The sequence below is a fragment of the Phacochoerus africanus genome, chromosome 7 (assembly GCF_016906955.1).
Source record: "Phacochoerus africanus isolate WHEZ1 chromosome 7, ROS_Pafr_v1, whole genome shotgun sequence".
Taxonomy (NCBI): Eukaryota; Metazoa; Chordata; class Mammalia; order Artiodactyla; family Suidae; genus Phacochoerus; species Phacochoerus africanus.
In genome coordinates, this window is record NC_062550.1 from 3,708,041 (window position 1) to 3,732,741 (window position 24,701).

The window sequence follows — 24,701 nt, forward strand, 5'->3', positions numbered from 1 at the left end:
GCTGAGCCGAAGCAGGAGCCAGTCCCCAGGCAGGCACGTTCAGTCGTTTGTCCAAAGTAACGATACGTCTTGCCATCTCCGAAGCAACCAAGAGCCGAACCAACCTCCCCGCTGCACCCGAGCACCTTGGCGGTCCCGCCATCGGGGCATCCAGAAGCTGGGTCAAAACCGCATCGCTGACATCCAGTCGGCCCGGCTTCCTTGCCAAGAGGAACTAGACGCACAAAACACATCATGGACTAAAGCACACATCCTTGCCCTCTCCCCGGCCCGACGGCCGCTCCCCAGCCACGCCTGCCTTCAGCTTTTCGTTTAAGCTCGAATTTTCCGGAAGCCTCCTCACCCCCGGACCAGGGGACCCCCCTGCCACGCGAGTCCTGGCACCCCGTGCTTCCTCTGCCCGCACGTCCACGCTGGCTGCGCCGCAGGACAGCTCCACTTAGGGGCAGAGTGGGCATCCCAAGTGTCACACGGCCAAGACAGAGCCCCTGAGACGCCCCCATCCCCACCCCCAACCTAGAAAATGTTTTTACACGTCACTAATTAGACAAAAAAACACGCTCTGAAAAACGAACGCCCCTCTCCCATGTGATCTGAGAAATCAAACCCACAGTTGCTTAACCCAGCAACCTTGACAGAGCTTGCAAAGCGGCTACAGAAAATAACCTTCCTTCTCCTGTCTGTCTGTTCAATGACATTCTCAGTGGCTTACATGTATCCTTAAGACAGAAACCCATCAGTCCATGGATTCCACGGTGATGCCGCTTCGCCTAGAAACAAAGGAGCTGTAATACCATCTCTGAAAAAAGAGCACAGCGGCTGGATTTCCTGGATGCTGCAGGAACAAGGCCCATGGACTGGGCTGTCACATTCGGATGAATTCGAAGGCCGAAAGTCAACCCCTGGAATCACCTAGCGTTACCTCAGAGCATGAAAACATCTTTTACGCCTACAGACAAAAGAAACAGACACTTTTAAAAGGACCCAATCCCAATCACTCAAAGCGAGTTACTGGGCGGGGAGCCAAAGCCCTTCCCGCCATCGAGATATTTAGGTGTTTCTCGTGCACCCAAACACGAGGTTCAGAGTCACCAACACCTACAGTTGGCCCTTCCAAGCAAAGATACTCAACCCACCAATGCCAACACCACTGACCCCTGTACTCCTTTTGTCAGCATCCCATCATGCTAAGAGGCGGGAGGCCAAAAAGTAGGCATTCCCCAACTTTTAGGGACAGGTTCAAACACAACAGTAAGAAAGAAACCATTTTGCTGGTAGCCTCTGGATATTTTGGGATCCCATTTTATCTTCTTTTTTTTTTCCCTCTTTTTTAGGGCGCCACCCACGGCATATGGGAGTTCCCAGGCTAGGGGTCCCATCAGAGCTGTAGCCGCCGGCCTGCACCACAGCCACAGCAACATGGGATCCAAGCCGCGTCTGCGACCCACCCCACAGCTCACGGCAACGCCGGATCCTTAACCCACGGAGCGAGGCCAGGGATCAAACCCACAACCTCATGGTTGCCAGTCGGATTTGTTTCTGCTGCGCCACGACAGGAACGCCTGTGACCCCAGTGTGGTTCCCCAAATGCCAAGCTCCTCTCCCACAAACAAAACATACTCCACGCCTGATCCACAGGCCACGTCTGGTACCACCACCACTTTCCATCCTTGTTCCTGACTCCATCTGGTGACCTCTGAACTATCAGCCGAGCTATTCTGAAGTAAATTAAATATCCTCCCCTTTATGCCTCCTTCCCCTTTAGTCCATTCTGTGAAAAAAAACTGCAGTTGGTTAAAAAAAACAGATCTGAGATACTGAACAAATAAAACAGAATTCAGCTCCAGAAAAACTTCTCTAAGCGAGCTGCCTCCAGGGCCTCACCCGTCATGTTTCTGAAACATCTGCACGCTGATGGACGGCTTCTCTGTCAGGCATGATATCATAATATTCGCATGTGCCAACCCGTTTGTCTGCAAATGCTCATTCCAATACAAATGAATGTTCAGGAAAGCAAATAACGGAAAAAACGAGTATCATTTCAACATAACAATAAACCTGAGACTGAAAAAGGCCAACACTGAAAAAGGGCATCCCTCGCCTTTGAAATGCAAGGGTGATCACTGGCAGCTCGAGGCTCCCACCCAGGGACCATCCGTGCCCCGAACACACTGACCACTATGTGGGAACACGCATAGGAACAGAGCTTACAGGAAACAGGAGAAGAGCGCGGTGACAACAAAAGCGAGAGGATTTCCCTTGTGGTGCAGCAATTTAAGGACCCAGCATTGTGTGGGTTGCTGCTGTGGCCTGGGGTCGACCCCTGGCCTGGGAACTTCCACACGCCCAGGGCACGGCCAAAAAAAAAAAAAAAAAGAAGAAGAAAGAAAAGAAGAGAAGAAAAGAGGAGACGGAGTTCCCGTCGTGGCGCAGTGGTTAACGAATCCAACTAGGAACCATGAGGTGGCAGGTTCGGTCCCTGGCCTCGCTCAGTGGGTTAAGGATCTGGTGTTGCCGTGAGCTGCAGTGTAGGTCGCAGATGCAGCTCGGATCCCGAGTTGCTGTGGCTCTGGCGAGGCTGGTAGCTGTAGTTCCAATTCAACCCCTAGCCTGGGAACCTCCACATGCCGTGGGTGTGGCCCTAAAAAGCAAAAAAAAAAAAAAAGAAAGAAGGAAGGAAAGAAAGAAAGAAAGGAAGGAAGGAAGGAAGAAAAGAGGAGGGAGGGGAGGGAAGAGAAGAGAAAAGAGAGAGAAGAATAGCATTTGCTAACAACATTTTTGATGATTTTTATAATGATGAAGGAGTCAATCCCTTAAGAAGACCTAACAATTACAAACACGTAAGGAAAGCAAAAGCAGACAGGACTGAACGAAGAAAGAGGACATCGTCCTCTTTCAATGAGCAGAACGACTAGACAGAAGGCCACCAAGGAAACAGACGACTTGAGCGACACTTAAACCGACGAGGCCTAGCCAGCATCAACAGAACTCGCCACCAAAAACCGCCCGCGATACTCTGAAACACACACAGAACATTCTCCATGACGGACCGGGTGTCAGAATATGAAACACGACTTGATATATTTTAAAAGAGTGAAAGTATATAAAGTGTGTTCTCTGACCACAATGGAATGAACTTAGAAATCAATAGCAAAATGAAATTTAGGAAACACACAAATATACGGAAGTCAAGCAACCAACTGCTTCATCACTAACGAGTCAAAGAAAAAAACCAAGGGGAACTTAACCTATAATTTGAGGGGAATGAAAAATGAAAACACAACAGGCCAAATTCTATGAGATACAGCTGGAGCAGTTCTCACAAAGAAAGGTATAGATGTAAATGCCCACACGGAAAAGGAAGATCTCGTAGCCATAACCTAACCTTGCCTCTTAAGAAACTAGAAAACGAGCAAACGAAACCCAAAGTGAAGAGGAGGAATTACAGCGGAAATAAAATGAAATAGAGAACAGAAAATCAAAAGAGGGAGTTCCCGCTGTGGCTCAGTGGTAAGGAAGCCAACTAGGGTTCAATCCCTAACCTCGTCCAGCAGGTCAGGGATCCGGTGTTGCCGAGAGCTGTGGGGCGGCTCACAGACGAGGTTCAGAGCCCGCGTTGCCGTGGCTGTGGTGTAGGGCAGCAGCTGCAGCTCTGGTTCGACCCCGAGCCTGGGAACTTCCATGTGCCGCAGGTGCGGCCCCCAAAGGAAAAAAAAAAGAAGAAGAAGAGGAAAAGAAAAGAAAAAAAAATCAAGAGAAAAATCAATTAAAACTCCAAGTTGGCGCTCTGAAAAGAGCAAAAAAACCTGACAAGTCTTAAGCAAGAGCAAACCAAAAAAAAAAACCAAAAAACCCAGAAGGACCGAAATTACTAAAAATCAGGAATACAGTGGGAACACTCCTACCAACCTTAAATGAACAAAAAGATTCTAAGGGACGACAACGAACAGCAGTGGGCCGAGATGTGAGACGGCCGAGGCCAAACGGACAAGTTCCTGGAAAGCCACCAACTACCCAAACCGACCGAAGAAGAAGTAAACCTCTGAGGAGACCCGCAGCAAACAGAGAGAGCATCAGGAATCCAAATGCTCCCCGTGACCACCGGCCCAAGGCAAGGGAGCCTCGCGGGGGAAGCCTACCAAATACGCCAGGAGGCATTAGCACCGATGCCCCACAAACTCTTCCAGAGATAACAAAAACAGAGGAAAAGGGGCACTTCTCATCGCACTGTGTGAGGCCAGATTAACTCGATACCAAAACCAGAGACATCAAAACAACACCAACAACAACAAACCTACGAGCCAACATGGCTTATCAATATAGACACCAAAAATCCCCCCCAAAATATGAGCACGCCAAACCCCGCAACATATAAAAAGCTTCTAGACCATAAGTGAGATTTACCCCAGGACAGAAAAGTTGGTCTGACCTTTGAAAAAGCAGTCAGGGTAATATACTAAGGTAATGCGAGAGAGGACAGGAAACCTCAACGGACGCGGGAAAAGAATCTGATAAACTCCAACATCTTTTCACCATAAAAGCAGTCAACAAACCAGAGGTAGAAGGGAAGTCCCTCGTTCTGGTGAAGCGGATCCAGGGAACCCCACAGCTGCCATCACACTCATGGGGAAAGACCGAGAGCTTCCCGCTAAGATCAGGAATAAGACAGAGACGCCTGCTCTCACTACTGCTCAACACTGCCCTAAAACTGATAGTCAGAGCAATCAGGGGAAAAAAAAAAAGAAAGAAGGAAAAGGCAACTTGGTTGGAAAAGAAGAAGTAAAACTACCTCCATTCGCAGACAGCATGATCCTGTGTACAGAAAACCCTTGAAAAAAAAATTTTGTTTAAACCCTGTTAGAACTAATAAATGCGTTTAGCAAGGTTGCAAGACATCAAATAAATATACAAACACCAACTGCCTTCCTTTATACTACCAATGAACATCCCACATGAAACCGAAACCATTCCATTCATAATAGCATCAAAAAGGATAAAATAAGTACTTGGAATAAATTTAACAAATGATATGCAAGACGTGTACCACTCAAACATTACAAAACATCACGAAAGCAATTCAAGGCCTAAATAAATGGAAAGAGATCCCCTATTCACGGGCTGCAAACCGTCATCTAGTTAAAACGCCAATATCCCCGTACAGATTCCCGTCAGGGCTTATCAAAATCCCTGCTGCTTTTCGGAAGCAAACTGACATGCTGATCCTAAAATTAGAATGTAACACAAGGGACCCAAAACAGCCAAAAAAAAAAAAAAAAAGCTTGGAAGAGAAGAACCAAGCTGGAAGACTTAAAATCCCTGATTCCAAAACGTATACAGAGTTACAATCATCAAGACAGGGAGAGGCTGGGGTAGGAGAAAATCTGGGGAAAAACCTCAAAGCTGACAGAGCCCCGGGAGCTGTGGGACAGCATCCGAGGATGACACTTACACGACCAGAGTATCAGGGCACTGCTGCCCCCAGCCCCTGTGACCTCGCTCACACCCACACGGGCCGCAGAGGCAAAGGCCTGACACCGTGGGCTCCTCCTGGAACGTGAGACGAAGGGGCTGCTGAGAGATGGGTCTGGGGAGGCACTGTGCTGATGGAGCTTCCTGAGCCCAGCCCCGAACACACAGGGCCTCACAACTCATCCCAGGCAGCCGGCCCCGCTCCCGGCCTATGGGACAAGGTCACAGGGATCGTGGCGGAGTCTCCTGTTCTCCTCCCGTCTTTTCCCCGCCCACCTAAGGAACAAACTGCCTCAGTCTCAAAGGGACTTGTGCCTTGATGGGGCACGGTCAGCCGCAGCCTTGGCCTCACCGTGGCGAGACGTGGAGTCCCTAAAGGGGAGGAGAGAGAACGGGGCTGAGAAGGATTCACACAAATGATGGCTAAAAAAATTCCAGAATTTGGGGATATAAACCCAACCGTTTCGGCAAGTTGAAGAAGGAGTTCCCGTCAAGGCTCAGGGGAAATGAATCCGATGAGGAACCATGAGGACGCAGGTTCGATCCCTGGCCTCACTCAGTGGGTTAAGGATCCAGCATGGCCGTGAGCTGTGGGGTAGGTGGTAGACACGGCTTGGATCCCAAATTGCTGTGGCTGTGGTGTAGGCCGGCAGCTGCAGCTCCGATTCGATCCCTAACCTGAGAACCTCCATGTGCTGCGGGTACGGCCCTAAAAAGGGAAAAAATAGAAGACGATGTTGAAGGAACCCAAACAGGATATGAGCCAAAGAAGCCCACGTCAGGACGTGGTAATTAAAATGAAGACTACTCGATGAGAAAACAGACCAATAAAAAAGTTCAAAAAAATTTAAAAATAATAAAATACAAAATAAAAAACACCGAAAAGACACAGAGAAACCTTAAAAGCAACCAGAGGGAAAGGCTGCATTCTGTACAGGAGGAAGCGATCTGAACGGCACAGGACTTCTCATCTGAACAGACGCCCACAAGACAGTGACACCCTCCAGCCTTCCATCTGCTGCCGCCCGAGGGGCTCATCTGCAGAGCCCGAGGGCGCCTGGCATTTCCACGCCGGGCTGTTTCCCGCGCAAGGCGTGCCCTCCCCTCCTCGTGACCTCGAAGACTCCGTCCCCCTGCGAGAGCCCACTCCGGTGGCACTGCCCCTTTCCTTGTGCAACACACGTCAAGTTGCAACTTCTTGTTCAATTACTGCAACTCAAACGTTGGCCTAAGCCCCCCACCAGGACAGCGATCTGTCAAGGATGCTCTGAGGCCACCACGCCTCCAGGAAGATGCTTACGGCCACTCTGACTCCGGCTGCTTCCGGTGAGCTTCCACCACGTCGATGGCAATGTTGAGGTTTTCCTCCAGTTCCTTCATCCTCTCAGAACTGAGGGATGTGAACAAAATCATGGACGAGTAGGCAACGATTTTTTTGTCTGGATGATTCAAGCAAGACCTTCCGAATAAAGAAATCAGGGTGTTAGCCCGTTTCAGCAACATGATAAAACACAACCCAGAAAGAAGAAGAAGAATCCCATTCGCAAATTCGGAACACACGGATGTGTTTAAGGATTTCATGAAGGACAACACTCTGAAACAAGCACAGGATTTACTGCAAATGTAGCAAACGCAGTATTAGTCACACACTAAGCATGCAACATGAAAGCGGCAGGTGACTCGCGACTCAGAAGTTAAAAGCAAGTAACATCTGATTAGAGAAAAAGAGAAAATGATGACACTTATCAAGCATGAAAACGAAAAGAAGGAATGTGTGTGTGTGTATAACTGAATCGCTTTCTTATGCAGCGGAAATTATCACAACACTGTAAATTAACGACATTTCCCTAAAACTTGAAATAAATAAGGTGCTAAAATGTTCATGCTTGTGAGAAACATCAAAAGGCAAAAAATGATGATTTCCACGACAAAAGACATTCCTGTAGCAGGGGGAGGGACAGAATGTTTAAGAGAAGATGATATGTCGGCAAGAAATAGAATCTGGAGTCAGAAGCCTCAGTACAACTCCTGGTTCACCCACCTATCAGCCAGGCGATCTTTGAAAGGTCCCTAACTTACTGATTTCTTGATTTTCAATTGTATTGTGGGTCATGCACGATGGCAGGACTTTTTTCCCATTTAAACTCAAAATACCCTCCTAGAGGAGGTTTTCTCCTCGATCATAAAAAAGACCACGCAGACTTTACCGACCCGAGGGCGCAGAGCCGGTACCTGCCAAAGCCGAATTCAGACTAGGTTGTATCTGAACCCTAAACACACTCACAGTCACGGGGCCTCTTCCAGTGTGTCTTCGGACATAAACATGGAATATCCCAACAAGACCCCCTCGGCCTGGCTCAGAGGGCTTTCCTGAGGACCAGAGCTGAGGACGTATGTAAAACCAGCACGTAAACTGCCCAGCTCAGGGGCCTCTCCCCTGTGTCCTGTGACACCCGGATTTGTCATCCGTTCTTAAACATGACAGCCTGCGAACCTATTCCTCTGTCTCCCCAACCACGGCACGGGCTTTGGGGGGCCATGACACTGTCCCAGTCACCCTGCTCCATTCATCTAGCACAGAACCTGGCAGGCAGTAGGGGTTCAACAGGTTTTAAAGGAATGAATTCTCCAAAATGCACTTTTTTTTTTTTTTGTCTTTTTAGGGCTACAAGTGAGGCGTACGGAGGTTCCCAAGCGAGGGGTCGAATTGGAATTGCAGGTGCCGGCCGGCCTACGCCACAGTCACAGCCATGCCAGATCTGAGTCACATTTGCGACCCACACTGGAGCTCCTGGCAACGCCGGATCGTGAAGCCACTGAGTGAGGCCAGGGATCAAACCCGCATCCTCATGGATGCTACTCAGGTTTGTTGCCACTGAGCCGCAACGGGAACTCCCAAAAGTGCGTAATGTCTACAGCTTAAATTTCATAACCCTTTCTTCCCAACCTAAGCCCAACTATTTACCATAAAGGTTGCATACCATCAACTCGCATTATTTACAGGAATTTGAGTACAGGCTCAGTGAGCTAGAGATAACATGTGAGTCCAGAAAACCCACACACCCAGGGGAGGCAGCACAGAACCCAGGCAGCGAGGATTTAAAGAGTATAGGCTTTGGGAGTTCCCGTCGTGGCGCAGTGGTTAACGAATCCAACTAGGAACCATGAGGTGGCGGGTTCGGTCCCTGGCCTTGCTCAGTGGGTTAAGGATCTGGCATTGCCGTGAGCTGTGGTGTAGATTGCAGAACGCGGCTCGGATCCCGAGTTGCTGTGGCTCTGGCGTAGGGTGGCAGCTACAGCTCCGATTAGACCCCTAGCCTGGGAACCTCCATATGCCGCGGGAGTGGCTCACATAAAGGCAAAAAGACAGGAAAAAAAAAAAAAAGTGTAGGCTTTGGACAGAAGGCCAGGTCGGAGTCCAAGGCCAGCTACTCGGTTTACCAGAGGTGAGCGTCAGTTGCCTCACCTGTCGGAATGGGGACAGCACCGCTGTCCTGGAAAATACACAGAGAACACCCAGCTCAGGGCAGTGACACAGCAGCCGCTCTGCCCCGTACACTGCTGCTGCCAACGACATCCCATTGGTTGGCAACAGAACCTGGATTAGAAGCCAGGCCTCCTGCTCCCAGACAGGGCCCTTCCCGCTACCTGTCCTGCCTCCATCACCTGCTCACCTTCTACCTCAAGGATCCACCTTTCAGGCACACGGCTGGTCAAAACACAGCAGTAAATCGCCAGGAAAAAGCACCAGGAACCCACCCAGTTGAAGAGATTGGCAAGCCACTTTTTATGCTTCTCCAGTCGACTAAAAGATATAGCACCATGCTGAGCATGTAAGAGATGCTCGGTTAAGGAATTCCCGTCATGGCGTAGTGGAAACGAATCTGACTAGGAACCATGAGGCTGGGGGTTCAATCCCAGGCCTCGATCAGTGGGTTATGGATCAGCATTGCCGTGGACTTCGGTATAGGTTGCAGACAAGGCTCCGATCTGGTGTGGCTGTGGCTGTGCCATGGGCCGGCAGCTGCAGCTCCGATTGGACCCCGAGCCTGGGAACCTCCATAAGCCGCAGATGTGGCCCTAAAAAGCAAAAATAAATAGATAAATAGATAGATAGATATAGAACCTTCCCAGAGACCCAGGAGACCCCCTGGGGCCCCCTCCTAGCTGGAACTGAACCCGCCACCCCCTCCAAGAGCAACCACTGTCCCAAATCCTGATACCAAGGGTGAGTTCTTCCTGCTTGGGAACTTCATCCAAGCAGAATGGCAGAAGCGACGTTCGAAAGACGCTTCTGGGAGTTCCCGTCGTGGCGCAGTGGTTAACGACTCCGACTAGGAACCATGAGGTCGAGGGTTCAGTCCCTGCCCTCGCTCAGTGGGTTAAGGATCCGGCGTTGCCGTGAGCTGTGGTGTAGGTTGCAGACGCGGCTCGGATCCCGAGTTGCTGTGGCTCTGGCGTAGGCCGGTGGCTACAGCTCTGATCAGACCCCTAGCCTGGGAACCTCCATATGCCACGGGAGCGGCCCAAGAAATGGCAAAAAGACAAAAGGCGAAAGACGCTTCTGGATGCACTTACAGAAAGAGCTCGGGGAAGGCGTGCATCCACACCACGCGCTGAGAGGCTTCGTTCCGCGAGGCGATGTTGCCCAAGAACTGCAGGCCGCAGCGGAAAGCTGAGGGTTAGAAAGCAAACCGGGTGAGAGACTTTCGGAACCCCCTAAATAAATTCACCTTGATGAGAAATGTTCCACATGCTATTTGTTAAACAGGAAGCTTCTGTCGGCTTCTTTTCACTCTAAGACTCACCCCAAGGCAGCTCTGGCCATGACGTTAACATTAAAATGCTTTGCCAGGGAGGGAGTGGGAGGGACTGGGAGTCTGGGGGTGACAGATGCAAACCACTGCCTTTGGAAGGGATGGGCTATGAGATCCTGTTCTATGCAACTGGGAACTGGAGTTCCCGTCGTCGTGGCGCAGTGGTTAACGAATCCAACTAGGAACCATGAGGTTGCAGGTTCGATCCCTGGCCTTGCTCAGTGGGTTAAGGATCTGGCGTTGCTGAGAGCTGTGGTGTAGGTCACAGACGTGGCTTGGATCCTGTGTTGCTGTGGCTCTGGTGTAGGCCGGTGGCTACAGCTCTGATCAGACCCCTAGCCTGGGAACCTCCATATGCCACGGGAGCGGCTCAAGAAAACACAAAAAGAAGACAAAAAAAGAAAAAAGAAAGAAAAAGAAAGAAACTGGGAACTGTATCTAGTCACTCAGGATGGAGCATGATGGAGGATAATGTGAGAAAAAGAACGTATGTATGACATGTGACTGGGTCACACTGCTTGCCGTACTGTAGAAAATTGACAGAACACTGCAAACCAGCTATGATGGAAAAAATTAAAGTCATTTTAAAAAATAAAAAATAAAAGCCTTACCAAAACTATGTAGTCGATACAAAATTAACTTAATTTTTAAGTTAATTACAAATTAACTCGTCATATTCAAAAGACTGTAAATGTAGACACAATATACCTGCAATCATGGTTAATATCACTGGAATACATGCTCCAATTCGAGACAGTTACTCTTAGGCTGCGTCTTTTCCTTTATTTTTTTTTTTTTTTTAGGGCCACACTTGCGGCATATGGAGGTTCCCAGGCTAGAGGTCCAATCGGAGCTACAGCCGCCAGCCTACACCACAGCCCCAGCCACACAGGATCCAAGCTGGGTCTGAGACCTACACCACAGCTCATGGCAATGCTAGATCCTTAACCCACGGAGCGAGGCCAGGGGTCAAACCCACAAACTCATGGTTCCTAGTCGGATTCGTTTCAGCTGCGCCACGACGGGAACTCCCCCTTGGGCTGGTCTTTTAAAATCTAACAGTTTGCTCTTTAAAACAAGACGTGTAAGATACAAGACAATAGAAGTACTGAAAGATAAAGAATGGTAAAAAGTTATGCACAGGCAAATACCAGCCTACAAAGGTACGTGACTTAAAATTGCGTATGATAAACTTTAAGGCAAAAAGGATGACTGGAAATTTTTTAAAGAAATTTCAGGATTACTTAAGTCACCAGAAAGTTTTACCTTTACACCAAAATCACCTAATTACGGTCTCAAATATAAAAGAAAAATTGACAAAAGTATAGAGGAAAGAAAAATCCACAATTAAATTCAGCGATGATAATACACCTTTTTTAGTGACTCACAGAACAAGCAGACAAAACTATCAGCATCTTCAAAAGATTTGAATAAGACTGAGCAACAGCCTAGGAGATAGCTTTAGAATATTTCGCCAGATCAAACTGCAGAACACTGGTGGAAATCCAGAATGCTAACAACCAGCGCTGGCAAGGACGTGGGCACCAGGGACCCTCGTGCCCTGCAGGTGTAGGTGCCGAAGGCGCAGCCACCACGGAAGACAGTTTGGTGGCTTCTTACAGAAGTAAACATGCTCTCGCCCCACGTCCCAGCAACCACTCTCCTTGGTACCCAAAGTAACTGAAAATTGACGTCCACACAAAACCCTGCCCGTGAATGTCTATAGCAGCTGTATTCGTAATCGCCAAAACGTGAATGCAACCAGGGTGTCCTTCAGGAGGTGAAGGGTAAATAAACTGTGGTCCATCCGGACAGTGGAATATTACCCAGCACTGAAAAGAAATGAGCGACCAAGCCAGGAAAAGACATGGCAGGAGCATACATGCATTTTACGGTGAAAGCCAATCCGAAGAGACTCCAGACTGTATAACCCCAACTCTAGGACATTCTGGAAAAGACAAAACCACTATGGAGGCAGTAAAAAGGCCAGTGGTTGCCAGGGGTTGGGGGTTGGGGGGACGGTGCCTGGGGGGGAGCCCAGAGGGCGTTCGGGGCAGTGAAACGACTCTGTGTGAGGCTGCCAGCATGGATACGAGTCATTGCACACTTGTCGGAACCCACAGAAAATATATCTGTGTGCGTGTATTTCCGTACACACACACACACACACACACACACACACAGAGAAGCAAGAAAAAGCACTCAGCCCACTGGAAAACCACCCAGCAGGCTGACAAAAATGACGGTCAGAAAACAACACGGTGTTTGTGAGGTCGCGATACATTAGGGAGTGAAGATTCTCTGAAGTTCGTCAGACCCAGGAGGCCTGCTCCACAGACCGATGAAAAGCTCTGACTGAGCACCAGGGATCAGGTCTCTTGGCTTCACCTCCAGCCCTTGACAGGTCTCCTCCCTCCCCGGGCGGCCCTCTGGCCAGGCCTCTGCAGCTGCTGTCTCTCCGGCACCGTCCCCTGCAGGGACCAGCGTCTCCGTGGTGGGGGCCAGCCCGGCAGGACCAGCCGGCAGTGGCCAGCAGCCAGGGCCTTCCTGGGACGCCCCTGGGGGCGACTTGCCTGTGCACCCAAGGGTGGGTTCCCAGCAGGTTCCAGCAACGCCACCCCGCGGGCCTTCGCCACCACCCAGTGAGCCAGGCCCTCCCCGGGCAGGTCTGGCCCTCGGGCCTGGGGGAGGGACAGGCGTCTCAGCCCCGGGCCAGCTGCTCCTTCTATCTGCAAGCCCTGTGTGCTTTGGCACCCTCTGCACATCTTCGGAGTCAATCCCTTGTTATTTCAAGTCTTTGTGACAGTCAGCCATGCTTTGTTTTACATTTTCCCTGTTCAAATTACAGTGTGGCTTCCGTCGCCTGGTTGCACCCTGGCTGGCACAGCAGATGGGGGGGCGGGGAGGGGAGGGGAGGGAGCGAGGGAGAACCAGCCCCAGGGGAAGCCAGGAAGCCAGCGTCAGGCACAAGGCTTAGAAAAGCAGCACAGAGTTCCTGCTGTGGCTCAGCAGGTTAAGAACCCAACACAGTGTCCCTGAGGATGCGGGTTCATTCCCAGGCCTCACTCAGTGGGTTAAGGATTCCGGGTTGCCACAAGCTGCAGCACAGGTCGCAGATGCAGCTCAGATGCCGCACTGCTGTGGCTGTGGCGTAGGCCGGTAGCTGCAGCTCCGACTCAGCCCCTTACCTGGGAACATCCATATGCCTCGGATTCAGCCCTAAAAGGAAAAAAACAAAACTCGATCACTCAGGACCAAGTCAGGCAAAGAGAAACACAACTATTTTTTTACTATTTATTTTTTAAATTTCATTTCATTTCATTGTTGGCCACACATTCAGCGCGTGGAAGGTCCTAGGCCAGGGATCGAACCTACACCAGAGCAGCCATCTGTGCTATGGCTGCGGCAACGTGAGATCCTTAACCCGCTGTGCCATAAGGGGAACTTCCCAAACTACTTTTTAACCAAGGAAACTTAATATATGGAATTAGCTGAAGGCAACACTGAGATTAAGGCCACAGGAAACTACCTACCACCCTTAAAACCAGAAGCATGAAGGGAAGAAGAGAAGGATGTAGGACCCAGAAGCCTGGAGCTGCTATGGAGCTGGACCCCGGATCTCTGTGGAAAGGGGTGCCAGGCGATGCTGAGCCCTCTGGCCGGGGAGGGAGGGCTGGGCTGGCTCCCGGGGGCGGCTCTGAGTGACCGCTGCAGGCTCTCTGGTTGCGAAGGACGCAGAACGAGAACCAATGGCAGCCACCCAGGGGAGACACGAGAGCAGGCAAGACGCCTCCTGCCTCTGGTCTCCTCCAGCATCCCTCACCGGCAAAACCTCCCAGAAAGCAGGCGAGAAGTGTGTTCATGGAGCCCCGGCCCCAGCAACACGAAACGGCACAGGAACCAAGCCCAAAGCTGAACAAATAACAGCCTCCTAACTAGAACAACATCTAACATTAAAACAATCACTGGAGCTCCCGTCCTGGCTCTGCATAACAAGCCAACATAGTGCCCATGAGGACGCGGGTTCGATCCCTGGCCTCGCTCTGTGGGTTAAGGATCCGGCATGGCCGTGAGCCGTGGTGTAGGTCGCAGACGCGGCTCGCATCCCGTGTTGCCGTGGCTGTGGGGCAGGCCGGCGGCTGCAGCTCCAATTCGACCCCTAGCTTAGGAACCTCCATATGCCATGGATGCAGCCCTGAAAATTTTTAAAAATTAAAAAAAAAAAAGTGGTTCCAGGGCACTCCACGCAGACAAGAGCTGTGACGCGATCCTGAGACATGAGAGAGCTCAAGACACTGCTGGGAACTAAACAGCAGCAGGAATCCAGCCTCAAGAACCAGGTCCCAAGGCCAAGAGGAAGCAGGAAGAGCCACAACCAGCCCAGGCAGAGTGCCCACCAGTGCCACACACTGTGTCCTACGTGGGTCAGCGCGTGTCACCCATGACAACCTTCCGGGTTCGGGGCTAACGGCCTCCTCCTGCACACAGTACCCAAGGCGTGGAGGTCGTGCTGTCCCTCGAGGGGCAGAAAGCTTGGGAGAAGCAGGACTGGCAGAAATGGTTGGGGGCTCTGCCCCCAGAACAGGAGTCATGGCTCATCAAGGAAGGGGCCACAGGAGAATTCGAGAGGCGATGCAGGCTCCAGCTCCACGGGCATCCCCGACAGACAGCGACCAGGAGGCATGTTTTAGGGCAAGAAGCCTCCCGTGTCCTGCGGCCTCCCCACCCCTGCTTTGCCAGGAGGCAGCCTAGGGCCTGCTGACGTGGCCCCCGAGCTTGGGCCCTTTGCCCTCACACCTCAAAGGCAGAGCCAAGGGTGAAAAAGGCTGAGCTGTGGGATGTGCCCGTGTTACTCACTTATTCACAGTAACCCAAATCGGGCACTTGAAAGAGAGCTGGGAAACTGTGGCCCAAAAGCAAAACAGTGAGGTAAAAAAGTATGCGACGGCAATGCTGAACCAGGAACCTCAAAACGAATCAGTGGAATACTACTAGGCCATAAAAAAGAACAAGAGGATGCCATTTGCAGCAACATGGATGGAACTAGAGATTCTCATACTAAGTGAAGTAAGTTAGAAAGAGAAACGCAAATACCACGATGCCATTTATACCTGGAATCTAATAAATGGCACAAATGAACCTTTCCACAGGAAAGACTCAGGGACGTGGAGGACAGACTTGTGGCGGCCAAGGGGGAGAGGGAGGGCGTGGGATGGACCGGGAGCTTGGGGTTAGGAGATGCAAGCTGCTGCATTTGGAATGGATAAGCAATGAGATCCTGCTGTGTAGCCCAGGGAACTATACCTAGTCACTTCTGATGGAACATGATGGAGGACAATGTGAGAAAAAGAATGTATACATATATGTTTGACTGGGTCCCTTTGCTTCCAGCAGAAATTGACAGAACACTGTAAACCAACTATAATGGGAAAAAAATACAAATCATTGAAAAAATATTATAATCTAAAATGAAGCAGGATGGAGTTCCCATCATGACTCAGTGGTAACGAACCTGACTAGGAACCATGAGGACGTGGGTTCGATCCCTGGCCTCGCTCAGTGGGTTAGGGATCCGGCGTTGCTATGAGCTGTGGCGTAGGTTGCAGACACAGCTCGGATCTGGCGTGGCTGTGGCTGTGTCCTAGCCTGGGAACCTCCATATGCCGCAGCATGGCCCTAAAAAGGCAAAATAAATAAATAAATAAATAAGATACAATAAAGCGGGACACAAAACTGCAAGTACACATCCAAACCCATACATACAAATACGGAAGAATTTTTAAAAAGGCAGTTCAGGGTTTGTGTGGTGTAGCCTGCACAGACAATGATCATTTTTCTGTCCACGTTTTTTGAGCTTTTAAAAATTACTCTGTAAGGAAATCATTTTTTTTAATTTTTTCATACTCTGTAACGAAATTTTATAAAATGTTCGTAATAAAAATACCTTCATTTTGAATCTTAAGTCGTAGCTTAAAATGACATTTATACGGCTACTGAATATTTTAGCATATTAACCCTGAAATCCTTACACAATTTAATTTGACGCACCAAAAAAAAAAAAAAAACCCAACAACAGGAGTTGGTCTGAAAGTCAACCAACCCCACAATTCATCAGGCAACTAAAAATTAGCCCTCTGAATCAGAACACAATTCTGGGAAGGAAGAGGTTTACAGATGTCCCCAAAACCAGAAAACTCCAGACAAGTACAAATGACAGTTTACTTTTACCAAACAGCTTATCAACTGATCTTTATGTAAATACTGCAGATGTTACCAAGCCCCTCAAAAAATCCCAACATTATTTTTACAGATTAGAAAAGAATAAAGGCCAAAAACAACACCAATAACTCAATTAAAGTAACTCATGCTTGTGTTTATATAAAATTTGATGAGCATCATGTATTCGTCACACCACTGCAATTATTCTCTGAAAATAATACTCTAAATATTATTTTGACAACGTAATTATAGTTCTTACCTCAAGAGCGGTAACAAAAAGCTGGCACAGACACCCTGCTAAAAATCGAGGAAGAAGGTTCTCACAGAGAAAGAGTCAAAAGACAGCACAGGCACTATATTAGGAACTAGAATAAAAGATTTGTCGTGAACATGCTATAAAATTTGTTTCCGTTTCATTAGTTTTGTTTTTTTGGGTTGTTTCTTTTTTTTCTTTTTTAAGGCTGCACCCGCGGTATATGGACGTTCCCAGGCTCGGGGGTCAAATCGGAGCTGCAGCGACCAGGCTACACCACAGCCACAGCAATGTGGGATCTGAGCCGCATCTGCAACCGACACCACAGCGCCCGGCAACCTCAGATCCCCAACCCCCTCTGAGGGAGGCCAGGGATCGAACCTGCTTCCTCATGGATCCTAGTCGGACCTGTTTCCACTGCACCGGGACAGGAACTCCCTTAAGTTTCATTAGTGAACTGAAGTTTCATTCTTGGATTCCAAATAAAATTTAGTAATATTTTTAGCTGCCTCACTTAACTCCAATATTTTTCTCTCTCTCTTTTTTTTTTTTTTTTTAACGGCCAGGGATTAAATCTGAGCCACAGCTGCAACCTGCACCACAGCTTCAGCAACACCGGCTCCTTAACACACTGTGCTGGGCTGGGGATTGAACCCGAACGCTCACAACGACCCAACCCGCTGCGCCCCAGCGGGACCTCCCATGTTCCTTCTTGCCTCAGGAACATCTTTTCAACTCTGTCAATAAACACAAGCCGTCTACAAAAAGCTGAAAAACTGAAAAATTAAAGAAGCCCTAAATAGATGGAAAAGATGTTTCGTATTCACAGCCTGGAGGAGTCCGTATCATTAAGACGGCAATTCTCCTTCAAGGGATCCACTGAGTCGGCATAACTCCTGGTACCCACAATATATAAACAACTCTTACCAACGGACAACACAATTTAACAGCCCAGTTAAAAACTGGGCAAAGGCCTTGAAGAGACATTGCCCCAAAGAAGATTTACAAATATCCAAAACGCACACGAGAAGATCCGCAGCCTCGTCGGTCATTAGGGGAACGCAAATCAAAACCACAAGATAACACCTCACACCCACCAGGATGACTACAATCCAAAACACACCCAGAAATTCGACGTCAGCGAGGATGTGGAGAAACGGGAACCTTGTACGTGGTGGGGGAAAATCGCCACCACGGAAAAGGTTGGCAGGTCCTGCAAGTTTTAAATCTAAAATGGATGCGGCGTTCCATTCATTTCGGCAAATACCCAAAGGACCGGAAAATGGGGGCTCCGATGAAGACAAGTCCCTGCACAGGCAGGCAGCACTATTCTAAAACGTCAAATCGCGGCACAAAAATCAGAAGAGAGAAGCACCCCAAATGCCTGTGGACGAAGGAATGGATAAACAGTGAGATATCCACACCATGGAATAGTATGCAGCCGTAACAAGAAATGAAGCACTGATACTTGCTACGGGGCAGATGATCCTTGAAAAACACGCTAAGGGAGGCCAGGCCAAAAAGCAGGTCATCTAATGCCACAATTCCATTTATACGAAAACTCCAGACTAGGAAACCCACAAAGACAGAAGCTCCTGGCGAGGGCCAGGAGCTTGGGGAAGCGGGAAACCAACAGCAACCGCCCAGGGGGTCCGGGGTTTGTTCTGGGGCGGTGACGAGGTCTCTGGTTAGACAGAGGTGGGGGGTGTACAGTATCGTGAATGCACCACATGTTACTCGTTTGTTTTTTTGTTTTGTCTTTTTAGGGCCGCAGCTGCAGCATACGGAGGCTCCCAGGCTAGGGGTCGAACCAGAGCTGTAGCTGCCGGCCTACACCACAGCCACAGCAACACCAGATCTGAGCTGCATCTGTGACCTATGCCACAGCTTATGGCAACGCCAGATCCTTAACCCATTAAGCAAGGCCAGGGATTGAAACTGCGTCCTCACGGATGCTAGCCAGATTCGTTTCCGCTGAGCCGCGACAGGAACTCCTGATTTTAAAGCGATTAATTTTTTGGGGGGGGGACGTTCCTGGACCAGGGAGCAAATCCCAGCTACAGCTATGACGTCTGCCGCAGCTGCAGCAATGCCCAATCCTTAACACGCTGTGCCACAGCAGGAACTCCCTAGAGTGGTCACTTTTATGGTATGTGAATCTCATGTCGATAAGAAAATATGAATTAACTGATACAAATGCAACTACCTAACTGCGAACAACCCTCAATATACTTAACATGAAACAGGTCTATAAAGACCTACACGCTGACGGCTTGACATCAGTGAAGAACCAAGCCACCAACCAAACAACGAATTTATTTATCAGTGACAAACTGCTCCATAAAAACTTTCAGAAATGTGGTCCTTTAAATATTTTCTTAGATCATCTATCTGCTTCAACGAAGAGAAAAAATGAATCCTGAGAAGGGATGACATAAGCTTTTACCGTATCTTGCCAACACGGAGTGTCCCATTTTTTGCAGCAGATGTGGGATAGAGAAAAGGGATAATAGGCTGAGGGGGACACAGAAATCACAGGAAGATTTTTTTTTGTCTTTTCACGGCTGCTCCTGTAACATATGGAGGTTCCCAGGCTAGGGGTCGAATCGGAGCTGCAGCTGCCGGCCTATGCTGCAGTCACAGCAACACGGGATCCGAGCCGTGTCTGCAACCTACGCCACAGCTCACGGCAACACCAGATCCTTAACCCACTGAGCGAGGCCAGGGATCGAACCTGCGTCCTCAGGGATCCTAGTCGGGTTCGTTACTGCGGAGCCACGACGGGAACTTGTTTAAGATGGAAAATAGGAGAGCACCTTACACGCTGATGCAAGGATGTGGTGGAGAGGGGAGGGGGAAGAGGCCAGGGAGAAGCGCTAACTTTAGGAGAAGGGTTTCCACGTGGGCGAGTGTGGACAGGATGCTACGTGCACGTGGAGGAGGCCGGCTCCGCGCTGGTGGGTATTTAGTCACGGCGTGTGCACCCTGCTTCCTCTGGGCGGCTGATTCAAGAATACATCATTGCAGGAGACACCGAGTCGGTCCTTCGGCTCCATCGGTGACCCAGTCCCCACCGCATCAGCGTTGCTCAGCGATGACAAATCCAAATTGCAGTAGGTTCTGAATGCGCTCTGAATTACCACACCAGGGTCGGCCTTCAAAAATAACTGCCCTTCCACGCAAGAGAGCGAAATCTCTATTTCACAGCTGATTCTTCCTCCCTCTCTGTTGAGCCCTGGGGCTTACTGTATCAGAAAGTGGAGCTAGAAAAATATGTTAACACCTTAAAACCCTTTCCAGCCCAATCCTGCGCCCTACCAAACTGAGAAGACTCGAGAAATCGTTGCTGTTCCGAAAAAACTTCGAGCAAACACTTTGTGTGCAAACACTTGGACGAGTTAATGAGTTCAAAAAATAATTACATGGAGTTCCCGCACAGGAAACAATCCAGCTAAGAACCATGAGGTTTCAGGTTCGATCCCTGGCCTCGCTCAGTGGGTTAAGGATCCGGCGTTGCTGTGGCTGTGACCTAGGCCGGCCGCTGGAGCTCCGATTAGACCCCTAGGCTGGGAACCTCCATGTGCCACAGGTCCGGCCCTAAAAAGGACAAAAGACAAAAAAAGTAATAATAATAATTACAGTGTCCCGAAGGAAGACGTCTAAATCAAAGAGAAAGGTGCGGGAATTTTCACAAATGACTTTTAAGTGAAAACACTTAGAAAGCGGAGTAGCAAGAGAATGAAATCGAGCCAGGCAGCACCTCTAGCAGCCTGGTCAGCCTGTTTCCCTCTGGGCCTCTGTTTCCAAGCTTGTGAAGAAAGACCATCCGCTCAGGCGCCCCCCTTTCTCATGGTGGCCACCACATGACATTCAGATAAGTGGCTTTGCTTCCTACAGTAAGTATATAGTGCATATCTGTATATGAGAGCACTTTTTTTTTTTGCCTTTTCTAGGGCTGCACCTGCAGCGTATGGAAGTTCCCAGGCTAGGGGTCCAATCGGAGCTGTAGCCACCAGCCTACACCACAGCCACAGCAACACGGGATCCGAGCCGCATCTGCAACCTACACCACAGCCCACGGCCACGCTGGATCCCCAACCCACTGATCGAACCTGCGACCTCATGGTTCCTAGTCAGATTCATTAACCACTGCACCACGACAGGAACTCCAAGAGAGTTCTCTTAACATTGACATATTTTAGTTTAGTCTTTAGGTGGTTTTTTTTTGTTTGTTTTTTTTTAAACAGGCTCTATTGCTCGTGTCATGCTTCCTTCTCTGATTTTTGCCTGTGTAGCCCTCATTTATTGGTGCTTCATTAGTTTAACATTCTTCCTGTGCAGTTTATGGAGTTTTTAAATGCTGCTTCACATGTTTCTTCTGAAACTGTAATACTTGCAATTTTTATTCTTACACTAAATTGAAGACTATTTGACACTGTATGGGATTTTTACACTCGAACAATTTCACACAAGGGAAGACAGGTTAGCGTTTTTATGGACTTTCCCCAACACCACTGGATTCCCTTCGAGTATTCTCACACTAGACAGTGTTATGGAATGGCGACAGGCCTCTCCTGGGCAAATTATTTATTGTGTATGTTGCCTTATAACATTTCAGACCTTCTAATCTATTCACTTGTACTGAATATATTTTTTAAAAACTTCAAGACAAAGTATATAGTGCACATAAATCAATTTATAAAGTGATGAAGACGTGCACATAAATCAATTTATAAATCAAATCTTTTAAACACTGGAGCAGCTAGAACAGTAAAATAAGAATTCTGGTGGGAGTTCCCATTGTGGCTCAGTGGGTAACGAACCCAACTAGTATCCGTGAGGATGCAGGTTCGATCCCTGGACTTGCTTAATGGGTGAAGGGTCCGGCATGGCTGTGGCTGTGGTGTAGGCCAGCAGCTGCAGCTCCAATTCAACCCCTAGCCTGGAAACTTCCATATGCTGTGGGTGAGTCCCTGAAAAACAAAAAACAAACAAAAAAAAGTAAGTATTTGTGGGCTTCCCGCTGTGGCGCAATGGGTTAAGCATCTGACCCCGGTGGCTCCGGTCACTGCACAGGCACAGGTTAATCCTCAGCCCTGGGTCCTTTGGGTTAAAGGACCCGGCATTGCTGCAGCTCGGCTTCAATCCCTGGCGTGGGAACTTCCGTATGCCGTGGTGAGACCAAATAAATAAATAAAAAGTTAAGTATTCGCTGAATTATTACTAAAAAAAATTTTTTTTTTTTGTCTTTTTGCTATTTCTTGGGCCGCTCCCACGGCATATGGAGGTTCCCAGGCTAGGGGTCCAATCGGAGCTGTAGCCACCGGCCTATACCACAGGCACAGCAACGCAGGATCCGAGCCGCATCTGCAACCTACACCACAGCTCACGGCAACGCCGGGTCGTTAACCCACTGAGCAAGGGCAGGGACCGAACCCGCAACCTCATGGTTCCTAGTTGGATTCGTTAACCACTGCGCCACGACGGGAACTCCTAAAAAAAATTTTTTTAACCTCCAATCTGGTACCTTTTATAAGCTGGATAGGTACATTAAGACGTTCTTACTAAATAACTCCAATGTACCCACAAGCACTTCAACTCCTTAGATAAAGACATCAAATGCTAGCCTTTTGTTTCGTTAGATACGACGTCATGACAGTAACGCCTGTCCGAAGGAGCCGTGTTGACGCTAGTGGTTCGAGAAATAAAAACATTCAAGAAAGCCTGGAAAAGCTTCCTGGTCTACAAGTTAAGGAGCCTGGCTTTCCTCTTAATCCCATATCAGCGGCTGTTAATGACCACAGCCAACTTCCCTCTGCCACGCTGTATATGTGACTTGATATATGTAATGCCAGGCTCTTCTCACTGGAATGTAAACAGAGATTTTTGTCTGCTTTGGTCACTGTTCGGATCACACCCAACACCCAGAATAGGACCGGCCACTTCCATTCCAATCAAAAGACAGTGTAGAAGCTCCCGTCGTGGCTCAGCGGCTAACGAACCTGACCAGCATCCGTGAGGATGCAGGTTCGATCCCTGGCCTCGCTCAGCGGGTGAAGGATCTCGAGTTGCCATGAGCTGTGGTGTAGGTTGCAGACGCTGCTCGGATCTGGCATTGCTGTGGCTGTGGCAGAGGCCGGCAGCTATAGCTCTGATTGGACTCCTAGCCTTCCGGGAACCTCCATATGCCACAGGTGTGGCCCTGAAAAGACAAAAAATAAATAAATAGCAAATTTTAAAACAGAAAAAAAAAGAAAAGACAGTGTATCACTTTGCTAGGGCTGCCATAACGAGGTACCACAGACCGGGTGGCTTAAATAATACACATCTTTGCCCAAGAGTTCCCTTGTGGGGCAGTGGGTTAAAGATCCAGGGTTGTCACGGCAGTGGCTCTAGTCACCGCTGTGCCTCAGGTTCAATGGCTGCCCAGGACCTTTCACACGTCACAGGCGTGGCCAAGAAAAAAAAAATCTGTTCGCCCAGTTTTGCAGCTAGAAGTCTGGATCAAGGTGTCAGTCAGCAGGGCTGGTGTCTCTTTTTTTTCTGCGGCATATGGAAGTTCCCAGGCCAGGGACTGAACCCATGCCCCAGCAGCAATGCCAGATCCTTAACCTGCTGCACCACAAGGGAACTCCAGGGTTGGTTTCTTCCCAGGCTTCTCTCCTTGGTTTATAGATGGCCGGCCAGCCCTCTGTATCCATCTATACCCCAATCTAGTGTGTCAGTGTTCTTATAAAGACAGCAACACACCAGATCAGGGTCTGGCCTCCCTTTCCCTTACGTATCTCTTTAAAGGCCCTGTTGACATGTGGCCGTTCTGAAATCTCCAGGGATTAGGATTCAACATATGAATGGGGGGAGGGAGGTGGACCACAACTTAACCCAGGGAGAGGAAAGGAAGTTACTACAGGTTTTTTCATGATAATTCTTTGATATCACAAGTGAGGTTTCTTTCTGCGTATCACAAAACTCAGAACATGTGCTGTAAAGCAGGATGTCGTACTCAACGCAGTGGCATTTCAATCCTTTTCAAAGATGTAAATAATCCATGCATCACCCCGCAAGTTACCTGTCAGCAGGGATTCCTGCTCCACTCGCAGCTCTCGAAAAAGAAGAATCAGATCGACAGCAACACCGATTGTATCCAAGTTCCTGTGCAGGGGTTTTTAAAAAGACAGAGTTAGGCACGTTCTTTTTCTTAAACCTTCACTTCGAGCAACGATCCCATGAATGCGGAGACTGCGGGTTACGAGGTCCTGCAGCAGCCGGAACAAGGGCCCTCCGAGGCCCCGCGTCTTCATCCCCAGATCCGAGAACGTGTTAGTTTACACGGCGGCCCAGGGGCCATTACCGTCATGAATAAATTAAGGGCCTTGAGATGAACAGAGCATCCTGGATTAACCAGGTGGGCCCAGACTATCACAAGGGTCCTTACAAGAGGGACACGAGGGGTTTGGGGAAGGAGACCATGAGCCACGGAAGGCAGGCAGCCCCTAAGAGCTGAGAAAAGGCAGGAAAAAGATTCTCCCTACTGCCGCCAAGAGGACTTAGCCACGCCGACCCACTCCAGACTCCAGACCCCAGAGCTACACCATGAGACGTTTGTACTGTTTGAAGCCACTAAGTTTTTAGTAATTTGTCACAGTAGCAATAGGACACTGATTCGGTGGCAGAAATGGGGTGCTCCTGGAACGAATAAATATGCAGAAGTGGGGACTTCCCATCGTGGCGCAGCGGAAACGAATCTGACTGGCATCCATGAGGATGCAGGTTCGATCCCTGGCCCCGCTCAGTGGGTTAAGGATCCGGCATTGCTGTGAGCCACGGTGTGGGTCACAGACGCAGCTCGGATCCCGCATTGCTGTGGCTGCGGCATAGGCCAGCAGCTGTAGCTCCAATTCCATATGCCACGGGTGCAGCCCTAAAAAAGAAAGAAACAAAAA

At 49.2% G+C, this 24,701-nt stretch overlaps 1 protein-coding gene across 2 annotated transcripts in view; it reads right to left on the reverse strand.

Moving 5' to 3' along the window:
- The window catches only part of ATXN10 (ataxin 10), a 160,071-nt gene that overhangs the window by 107,450 nt on the left and 27,920 nt on the right, over nucleotides 1-24,701 (reverse strand). Inside the window, exons 3-5 of one of the 2 annotated variants that reach the window (XM_047785989.1) lie at nucleotides 23,828-23,910; nucleotides 10,048-10,144; nucleotides 6,770-6,928 (exon numbers count right to left, since the gene is read on the reverse strand). In XM_047785989.1, coding sequence (XP_047641945.1) covers nucleotides 6,770-6,928; nucleotides 10,048-10,144; nucleotides 23,828-23,910 — 339 coding nt within the window. The remainder of the gene's footprint in view (nucleotides 1-6,769; nucleotides 6,929-10,047; nucleotides 10,145-23,827; nucleotides 23,911-24,701) is intronic. The other variant, XM_047785991.1, reaches the window with a different exon arrangement.